Source organism: Saimiri boliviensis, chromosome 3 (genome assembly GCF_048565385.1).
Source record: "Saimiri boliviensis isolate mSaiBol1 chromosome 3, mSaiBol1.pri, whole genome shotgun sequence".
Classification (NCBI taxonomy): domain Eukaryota; kingdom Metazoa; phylum Chordata; class Mammalia; order Primates; family Cebidae; genus Saimiri; species Saimiri boliviensis.
In genome coordinates, this window is record NC_133451.1 from 114,997,722 (window position 1) to 115,008,082 (window position 10,361).

A 10,361-nucleotide genomic window follows, 5' to 3' on the forward strand; every position below is an offset into this window, starting at 1 on the left:
AGGAGTGAGCCACGGTGCCCAGCTGTAAGAACATCCTTGATTTAAAACTCACACATATCATGCAGGTATGTGATCACAGCTTCTTTACTTGCTATGAATTCCTGAAAGGAGAAACCATGATTTCTCCATCTTTTAAACAGCCAGGTTTCTGCAATCCGTCCACCCCTCTAGATTTGCAGCAATTATCTGTGAAAAGGAGGAAAGAATAGCAAACTACAGGCAAAAATCATAAGCTTCAAAATTTTTGTGCCTCCATTTTTATGCATTTTCTTTTGGTATGAAAGGAGACAATATTGCTTTCTTACAATAGCTGTATTTTGATTGTTCCAGTATGCACATAAATTACCCGGTTAATCTTCTCTGATCTTACCTAAAGTGACCCTTTTTTTGGCTTATTCTGATTCAAGCATTTTTACAAAGTATACATCTATTGAAAGAAAAATTTCATATATCACTTAATGTATTAAAATTAATCTTAGGGTGCATGTACACCCGGCATAGAAAACCTAACAGTAAGCAACCAGCAGTAAGAGTACCTAACTGTGGGAAATGCATAGTGTTAAAAATATACACAGAAGGAAAAAATAGCTCTAAGAGGGAGAGGTTTGGGGCCCTACATTTCCACTCCACCTCCGGACATCTGCCGGTTGGAGGTAAAGTTGTTGATGTTAGGAAACCCTAGAGACAGAACGTTGTCGGAGTGGAGTCGTTCTGCTACTGACCAGGACAGGAAGGCAATGCCTGGTTAACCAGAGACCTAAGAAACTGCGAGCAGAGCGCAACCGCTGCGGGGCCAGGCACAGCCTCACGGCAACACGGAGCCGGGTCCTTTCGTGACCTTACTGTCTACGACTGCTTTGCAAGGGGACCGCCACCCCCGCCCTCCCGACTGCGCCGAGACCCCGACGGCCTCGGAACGCTTCGCTCGGGCACAATGAAATGCAGCGTGACACGCCGCACCCGACACTCTAGAAACATGGAGGCCGGCTTTTGTGTGTCTTGGCCCAGCTCACACACAGGCGTCTCAGGGCGGAGGCCACAGGCCCCGCGGCTGCCGGCGGCTCAAGGTCTCCCGGGACGCCGCCCAGGAAGACTTTGCCCGCCGCGCCCCGCTGCCTCGCTTGCCCGGGCCCAGCCCCGCCGGCCTCTTCTCCCAAGGCCGCAGCCGGCCCGGCGTGGCGGGAGGGCGGCAGGAGCGCGCGGCGTCACAAAGCGAGGCCAGAACGCCTGGGGTTCCGCCGAGACTCGGGCGTCCCGGGCCAGGCCGACCTGCAGCCCGCCCTCGAGGGGCGGGAGGCGCCCCACGCCCGCCTACTCCGCCCACCCCCGATCCCCTCCGCGGCCAGACGGCGACGCAGCGTCGCGGCCGCCCCGACGCCGCAAAGCGTCCTGGGAGCGCCGGCTCGCGCCGGAAGAACGCGAGGGCGCGCGGCGGCGGCGAGGTTATAAAAGGGAAGAAGCCGGCGGCGGGCGGAAGTGGGCGGTTCCGCTGTTCCCGGTGCTGTTTGCTGTTCGGGCGTCCGGAGGGGCGTTCTCTAGAGGGCCGCCGGTGCAGGCCGCAGTGACAGGGCCGCTCGCTCCCGCGCGCCGCGCCTGTCTCCCGGTGCAGCTGTGCTCGCGGCCTGCAGGCCCAACATGGCGCAGGACGTGTCGGAGTACCTGAGCCAGAACCCGCGGGTGGCCGCCTGGGTGGAGGCGCTGCGCTGCGACGGCGAGACTGACAAACACTGGCGCCACCGCCGGGATTTTTTGCTCCGCAACGCCGGGGACCTGGCCCCCGCTGGCGGCGCTGCCTCCGCTAGCACGGATGAAGCTGCGGACGCCGAGAGCGGGACCCGGAACCGGCAGCTGCAGCAGCTCATCTCCTTTTCCATGGCCTGGGCGAACCACGTCTTCCTCGGGTGCCGGTGAGCGAGGCAGCGTCCCTAAACAGCACGCCCCGTTTTGTCTGCCGCCTGCGGACCGGGGCCCGTCGCGCCCTCGGCGGCATCGGCTTGGGCGGGGAAGGGGAAGTTGTGAAGCGCGGGAATCCGCAGGCCCGGCTGCCCTCTAAGGGTGGGAAGGGCGTCCCTGCGAGGAGCCGACGGGATTCCTGGACGTCTGTGTGCCCCGTGCCGTGGGGGGCTGCTGGTAGGGTTGCTCGTGTTGGCCGACCATGCTCTTGGGGACGGGCGCTAGGTTTAAGATTAGAGAGGAGGTACCCTGCCTCCCAGACCCTAGCGCGCTTGTTGATGGGGTTCCAGGAAACACTTCTTGGCGGTTGGTACACTTTCTTGATTGCAGCCAGGAAATGCTGTTCCTGCGGCCTGTATTTGCACAGCACGAGTAGTGCCTTAGAGAAAACACTTTGTTAAAGTGACCTTTCCTTCTTTTTCAGATACCCTCAAAAAGTTATGGATAAAATACTTAGTATGGCTGAAGGCATCAAAGTGACAGATGCTCCAACCTATACAACAAGAGACGAACTGGTTGCCAAGGTGAAGAAAAGAGGGATATCGAGTAGCAATGGTTAGCAGATCATAGATGTGAACATACATAGGAGTTTAGAGTATAAGTTTGATGTAATTAGGAATGATTGTTACTAATTTTTTAACAAGCTAGAATTTTTAATAATGTTATTAATAAAGTTGGAACGTTAAACCTAAACTATATGTCTGTGTCTTTAGGCTTTGAATTTGATAGTTTGCTTTGACTGCTTTCGATTTTGAAGTGTCTACTGGTGTCTGGTGCTGTTAATTCTGTAAAATTAGACATTCATGATGTTATTCAACACTGTTTTAAGAAATTAATGACTCCACACTTTTTAAAGAAACGATTAGTCCTGAAATATTTTCACCTCGTGCCTTTATTTTAATGTGTATTTGTCTCATCACCTATTTTGTACGAGGTATTCTTAGTCACATATCTGTGTTTTTCTTCTTTTTAGAAGGGGTAGAAGAGCCATCCAAAAAACGAGTTCTAGAAGGAAAAAACAGTTCTGCAGTTGAGCAAGATCATGCAAAAACTCCTGCCAAGACAGAACGTGCATCAGCTCAGCAGGAAAACAGTTCAGCATGTACAGGGTCGGCCGCCAAATCGGAGAGTGGGAACTCAACTCGGAGCTCTGGCATCTCCAGTGAGAATAGCTCTACAAGTGATGGAGATCGGTCTGTTTCCAGCCAAAGCAGCAGCCGCGTTTCCTCTCAGGTAACAACGGCAGGATCTGGGAAAGCTTCTGAAGCAGAAGCTCCAGATAAACACGGTTCTGCATCATTTGTTTCCTTGCTGAAATCCAGTGTGAATAGTCACATGATCCAGTCCACTGATTCTAGACAACAAAGTGGATCACCTAAAAAGAGTGCTTTGGAAAGCTCTTCAGCCCCAGCTTCTCAAAGCAGCTCAGAGATCGAGGTGCCCTTGTTGGGCACCTCAGGAAGCACAGCAGTAGAGTTGCCACTATTGTCTACCAAACCTAGTTCAGAGACAGCTTCAAGTGGGTTAACTTCCAAAACTAGTTCAGAGGCAAGTGTTTCATCATCTGTTTCTAAAAACAGTTCCTCATCAGGCACATCCTTACTGACTCCCAAGAGCAGCTCTTCAACAAATACATCGCTGCTAACTTCCAAAAGCACTTCCCAGGTAGCCGCGTCACTATTAGCTTCCAAGAGCAGCACCCAGACCAGTGGATCTCTGGTTTCTAAAAGCACTTCCTTAGCAAGTGTGTCCCAGTTGGCTTCTAAGAGTAGCTCTCAGACTAGCACCTCACAGTTGCCTTCTAAAAGTACTTCACAGTCAAGTGAGAGTTCTGTCAAATTCTCTTGCAAGTTAACCAATGAAGATGTGAAACAGAAGCAGCCTTTTTTCAATAGACTCTATAAAACGGTGGCATGGAAGTTGGTAGCTGTTGGTGGCTTTAGTCCCAGTGTGAATCATGGAGAGCTCCTAAATGCAGCTATTGAGGCTCTGAAAGCAACACTGGATGTGTTTTTTGTCCCACTAAAAGAATTGGCTGATCTGCCTCAAAATAAGAGCTCTCAAGAAAGTATTGTTTGTGAATTGAGGTGCAAGTCTGTGTATTTGGGCACTGGCTGTGGAAAAAGCAAAGAAAATGCAAAAGCAGTTGCATCAAGAGAAGCATTGAAGTTATTTCTCAAGAAAAAGGTGGTGGTAAAAATATGTAAAAGGAAATACAGAGGCAGTGAAATAGAAGATCTGGTACTCCTTGATGAGGAATCAAGGCCTGTAAACTTACCTCCAGCATTAAAACATCCTCAAGAATTACTGTAATGTGTCCACAGTATCACTGCATACAGTATCTGGTATTTGAAGAGAAAAACTGACTTTTGTACAGTATAAAACACAGGCTTTCACAAATTTTGTATTGCTTTTTTCCAGTTTTGCAGAAAATTTACATTCTAGTTCTCACACAGTAGAAGTTGTGAATAATTTATGAATGACAGTACACATTACAAGGTATGCATTAACAGCATATCAGTATGCTGTTTTATTTGCTGAAGAAAATACTGTCTTCTATTTTTAATGATACCTTAGGTACGATGTGTAGTTCGGTAGAGTCCTAAAATTTTTGTACTACTTTCAATTTGGTGAAAACCTATTAAGTTGTCTACCATGTTTTCTTTTCTAGCTGAATAAACCACATCAAAGAAAAGGGACCACAGTATTTGAATGTTTGAAAGTCTGTTAAGCTTAAGGTTTTAAAAATGTTGACCGTAATGTTGAACATGTCTGTTAAAAAATAAAAGAAAAAATAGTTGATTCAGACTATTTTTATGAGAAGTTGTAAGCATTTTTTAGAGATAAAGCAGTATAAAGTACTTATTGTTATTTTATTCTGAAGTTGTTTAAAATTCACCATGACTTTGACCGCTGCAGATTCTTTAAGCGGATTAATTTATGTTTTGAGGTGGAATACAATTTACACTTTTTCTTAAAGACATGAATGTGGGTTTCTATATTAAGCATATTTTGTGACTACTATTAACAGATTGATTTGTTTAGATATTAAATGCTTTAAGCTATTTTACCTTTTCAAGAAGTTGTGTTTTTTTTCTTAGAACCAATTCTGAAAATAGGTTTCCCATGACTTGTCATGATACATTAGGCAACCAGATAATTCTGTGGTATACACCTTTATTTATTTTTTTTACAGCAACCCCCTGAACCAGAATAGATTCAAAGTGATTCCCTTTAATTTTCAAATCTAGAACTGGATGGTTTTCCTGTTTACAAATCTTGTAGGATACTGGAAAGAATAGAGAGCCATGTTCAGCTCTTAATAATGAGCCTATTCAATTGAACTACATTCATTAGTAATGAAGTGGAATTTTGATTTTGTCTTAGGTGATTGATCCTGTCTCTATTTGCCTATTGTATATTCTGTTTGTTTTGCTTCTGGCCCCAAGATGTTATTTTTGCGGTTTCTGGCTTTCTAGATTGTATTTTTAGTTCCTGCACAATGAGCAATAATGGTGATACTATATAGAGAACAGGAGTGACCTTTTATGGGCCAATTGTGTTGGAATAGGAAAACTGAACGTAAGCGCAATTTAAGCATGTAGAAGTTATTCCTATTTTGTATTCTAGGAATAAAAACAACATACTTTAGTTTTTTATGCTTGAATTAAATAACCAGAGATGTTTTTATTTTACCATATACATTTTTGAGGATATTTAATTGACTACCAAAGCTAAAATCCCATATACTATAAGTGGGTTGCCCTTTATAGATTGCTGGACACAGTAACAGGAATGTATTGTGAACGTACTTTCAGTTACCTCACTTTCCGCAGTCTTGGAATGTGTATTTGGTGGGATAATGATGAGAAAAGCAAAAAATTACAAAGAACAAATAAATTTATGTAATATAATTAGGTGGTTTGGTAATTTCCTAAATTGGCTTGTTTCAAGTTAATACAAAGGTTATTGAAAATATTTTATAGTGATCTTTAATGTGGAGGAAATTGTTTATGTAAATTTATAGTGATCCTATTTAAAAACCTAGAAAAATGCTCTTTGCTGATAACATTTAAAAAATCCTGATTTAAGAGAAGTGGATATTTTAGAATTTTATTATTGAGAGTGAATCTTGGCTCTGCCTCTTACCAGACATGTAACCTGGGAATTTCACCTTTTAACCTTATTTCATCTGTGAAATAGGACTAATATCTGTCTCACAGAGTTATGGCAGTCAGATGAGATGATACATTTAAAGTGCCCAGTATGGTGCAAGTATCCCATAGTTTGTTGATAGGTTCTCATTTCCTCACCACCTTACAAGGAGCTTTTCTCATTTGGCCTGCTTTTCAGATCGAGAAACTAAAGCACACCACGTAATTTGGTCAGAGAATTCAAGCCCAAGTGTGTTGTATTGCTTATTATTTTTATCACTTCTCTATATGCTGAAATTTCTGAAAAGCCCCCTCAGAACATGGTATTCTACCAGATTAAGTGATCGTATCTTTCTCAAGCCTCCTTGAAATGGGTCACTTCAGAGTCTCTTTATTTTTGCTTCTAATGCTTGCAGATGTTGAATATTCTCAACTAGTGAATCATCCCATATGGATGCAGTGGAAGTTTGTAAAGGACCACACACAAGATCCGCACAAACTGCCCCTCCCCAAACCAAAAAACCAAACACACCTGCCCAAAATAGCATATAATCAAGTTTAGTGAATAAAGTTGGTTACTGAGATGAAAAAGAATTTTTTTTTTTTTTTTTTTGGATCAGTGAGATGAGATAACTTTCTTTGACATAAAGATTTTTCTTGATGCTAAAATCAGAATTTTTTTTAAATGGTAAAATTAGTTGACTTTGAAAAATGGCATTGTCATGAGTTTTTGACCTAAATTCTTGGAACATGTCACTGCTGTCAATTGGCTAGGATAATTGTCATAAGGATAAGTGTAACTTTAAGGCCTTTGATAATGTATTATCAAGAGCCTGTTCTAATTTGAATTATGTGTGACAGGGCCATTGTTTTCCCTGCCAAATGCAGCTTTTCTGGGTCCACTCTTCTTGCTGTGGAGATGTTTGAGTAACAGCAGAGAGGAAGTGACAAAAGCAAGCAGCAGTGGGGAACCAGGTCAGTCCTATAGATATTGTTACTACTTTGTGGGCTTTGTCCTCAAAAATCGTGCTAAAGTCCTATATTGACCTACTTTCTAGACATGGGCAAATCTAGCCATTGTTTATCCATTCTTGCATTATTTTTAATATTTTCTGTTACTGGTGAATAGATTATTTTACTTTCATTTAGAACAAAATGTTCAAGTTCAATGAAATCAAGCCATTTATTGTCCAACTACTCTTCCCCAAGAAAATTACCAATCACATTTCCTTGGCGTCCCTAAATACAGCTTAGTGTTGCTATCCAGTTAGAACCATTTCTTATTACCAACTTTAATATCTCGATTTTTCTCCTTAAAAAAAAGGAAGGTCATTATCTGAAAATTACTAGTTTTTAAAGTTCTTTTTCTGTTCCTTGGCTCTTCAGCCAGAAAAATAGTAAAAATAGTAGACAGGGCCTCAAACTAAATGGATTTTAACTTTGAAGGGAAAAAAGAATAGTATTAGGCCAGGCATGGTAGCTCACACCTGTAATCCCAGTACTGGGGGAGAACGAGATGGGTGGATCACCTGAGGTCAGGAGTTGGAGACCAGTTTGGCCAAAATGGTGAAACCTTGTCTAATAAAACCACAAAAATTAGCTGGGCGTGGTGGTGCATGTCTGTAATCCCATCTACTTGGGAGGCTGAAACAGGAGAATCGCTAAACCTGGGAGGTGGAGGTGGCAGTAAGCCAAGATCATGTCGCTGCACTCCAGCCTGGGCAACAGAGTGAGACTCTGTCAAAAAAAAAAAAAAAAAAAAAAAAAAATACTAAACACAAAGGTCTGGATACAGGACATTCTTTTTAGTAAGAACTAGAGATTTTGTATGCTAATACTTAACAAGAAGCAATCAGAAGTACTTCCTGACTGAAACTTTATTGAATAGAATCAGAATCCTTGGAAGTCTTAGGAAGCAACCAAACTAAACAATATAAACAAGGCGGGGCGCGGTGGCTCAAGCCTGTAATCCCAGCACTTTGGGAGGCCGAGGCGGGTGGATCACGAGGTCAAGAGATCGAGACCATCCTGGTCAACATGGTGAAACCCCGTCTCTACTAAAAATGCAAAACATTAGCTGGGCATGGTGGCGCGTGCCTGTAATCCCAGCTACTTAGGAGGCTGAGGCAGGAGAATTGCCTGAACCCAGGAGGCGGAGGTTGCGGTGAGCCGAGATCGTGCCATTGCACTCCAGCCTGGGTAACAAGAGCGAAACTCCGTCTCAAAAAAAAAAAAAAAAAAAAAAAAAATATATATATATATATATATATAAACAGTAAATATGCTAAAGACTGTCATTGTATTGAAGTGCGACCATTATGTGCAATGTATATAACTTGAATCTGAAGACAAATGTACAGGAAGGCGGTTTAGAAGGTTAAGAATCACCTAGTGATTGCCTTATACTGTTTTCAGTGTACCAGGGCTTGGACACTTAAAAATGATAAAACCCAAGTTCTGAATATGTGATCAGTGGTTTTCAAACTTTATTTTAGTCATATTTCTTCAAAGAAAAATGGGGGCATTGTATACGTAAAGCAGGAACTACTTTGGTCAAAAGAGGGTGGCCACACCCCACAATTCAATTATATGTTCGGTCACCCAGGCTGGAGTGCGGTGACTCGTTGCAACTTCCGCCTCCTGGATTCAAGTGATTCTCCTGCCTCAGCCTCCCGAGTAGCTGGGATTGCACGTGCGCACTACCACACCTAGCTAATTTTTGTATTTTTAGTAGAAATGGGGTTTCACCATTTTAGCCAGGCTGGTCTCAAACTCCTGACCCCAGGTAATCCTCCCGCCTCAGCCTCCCAAAATGTTGGGATTACAGGTGTGAGCCACTGCCCCCAGCCTCTGTTCTGTTTCTGAGCTACCTCCTTGGACTATGAGCAGATGGGATGCAGCAACTGAGAGGCTTAGTGTAAGCAGCCAGCCTCCTCCAACGGGTAGGAGAGTGGATGTGGGTCGAAGCTGCCAGTTTACTACAAAATGGAATGAATTAGTTTTCAAAGTAGTATGCCATATTAAAATTTAGCTGAGTGGGGACTCAGGTCAGGTTTAATTGATCATTACATAAATTAACATTTAAGTAATACTGAAAATAACTGCCTTTTATTTCTTTTTATTGTGAAATACAATTGCAGGGAAAAAACCACTATAAAGTCCACACATGTAAAGTCCAACAATTGAAACCCACATAATAATTATGTAGACCAAAAAATAAAACTGTATCAGCACTGCAGGAACTCATATCCAGTGTTCTTACAGAAGACTTAAGCCGTGGTGTGGTTCTAATTTGGGGCATTGAATGTGAATGCCAGTGAGACATGCTGTCCCATGATACTTGTTTCCTATATTCCAGAAAATAGTAAGTGGAATTCACACTTAGAGGAAAATCTGAGAAATTTTATGTTCAACTCTTTAGGAAGCTTCTAAAAAAGTAAACTTTAAGGAAAAATATTATCTGAATCATTAGAAAATTTTTCTAGACATTCTAGTTGTAGAGGTCAGGGACAATTTACAGAGGCAGTGATATAATCAATGCGTCCAGATGCACGATGTGTCTTATGAATGCTGTCTGTTAGTCTTCACCATTTGCATATTATTAATTTTCTATAATAGCTAAGGGAAAAATGATTCTCATGAAATAAAATCTTAACGAGTTCCCGGGAAGCATTTCTAGTGTATCTTACCTATGTGTACTGATAGCAGATCGTATATACTTAATGCAGGAGTTTATCATGCATGCTCAGCCTGCAATTTGGAAACCAGTATGGGGAAGAAATATGTGCACATTTCTGTCTTTGTTTTTTGTTTCAAAATAACATTAAATGTGATTAACAAGCGAAATGAGATAGGGGTAAAATAAGGATACTATTTTGAAAATATTCATTCCACTCCCCTGTGATTTGCATTCTCTAGCAGTCATTCTGACACAGTGGTTCTCATAGGGAAGGATGTCTAGGAGGTTAAAGAGGGAGGCATTTGAGCCTTGTGGATCCTGACCTCTATGACAGTAGTCCCTAACCATTTTGGCACCAGGAACTGGTTTCAGGGAAGACAATTTTTCCATGGACAGTGGGTGGGGGATAGTTTTGGAATGATTCAAGCACATTACACTTATTGTGCACTTATTTCCAGGCACGAGCCACCATACCTGGCTAATTTTTGTAGATTTATTAGAGACGGGGTTTTACCATGTTGGGGTCAGGCTGGTCTTGACTGAACTCCTGAATTCACATTACCCGCCTGCCTCAA

General features: G+C 42.8%; 1 protein-coding gene across 2 annotated transcripts; it reads left to right on the forward strand.

Annotated features, from left to right (window-relative positions):
* The first annotated feature begins 1,402 nt into the window (after nucleotides 1-1,402).
* Nucleotides 1,403-5,035, forward strand: CDKN2AIP (CDKN2A interacting protein). 2 transcript variants are annotated; one of them, XM_039468527.2, is made up of 3 exons: nucleotides 1,403-1,907; nucleotides 2,378-2,477; nucleotides 2,927-5,035. In XM_039468527.2, the coding sequence occupies exons 1-3, from the start codon at nucleotides 1,636-1,638 to the stop codon at nucleotides 2,933-2,935; spliced, it is 381 nt and encodes a 126-aa protein (XP_039324461.2). In that variant the 5' UTR covers nucleotides 1,403-1,635; the 3' UTR covers nucleotides 2,936-5,035. The 2 variants fall into 2 exon arrangements, with proteins under 2 accessions (XP_039324461.2, XP_003933905.1); XM_003933856.3 differs by having other exon boundaries at nucleotides 1,417-1,907; nucleotides 2,378-2,508.
* The last annotated feature ends 5,326 nt before the right edge of the window (nucleotides 5,036-10,361 follow it).

Coding starts and splice junctions, on each gene's coding strand:
- CDKN2AIP (XM_003933856.3), top strand. CDS start 1,636: ATGGCGCAGGACGTGTCGGAGTACCTGAGCCAGAACCCGCGGGTGGCC. Junction 1,908..2,377: donor CACGTCTTCCTCGGGTGCCG/GTGAGCGAGGCA, acceptor CTTCTTTTTCAG/ATACCCTCAAAAAGTTATGG. Junction 2,509..2,926: donor AGGGATATCGAGTAGCAATG/GTTAGCAGATCA, acceptor TCTTCTTTTTAG/AAGGGGTAGAAGAGCCATCC.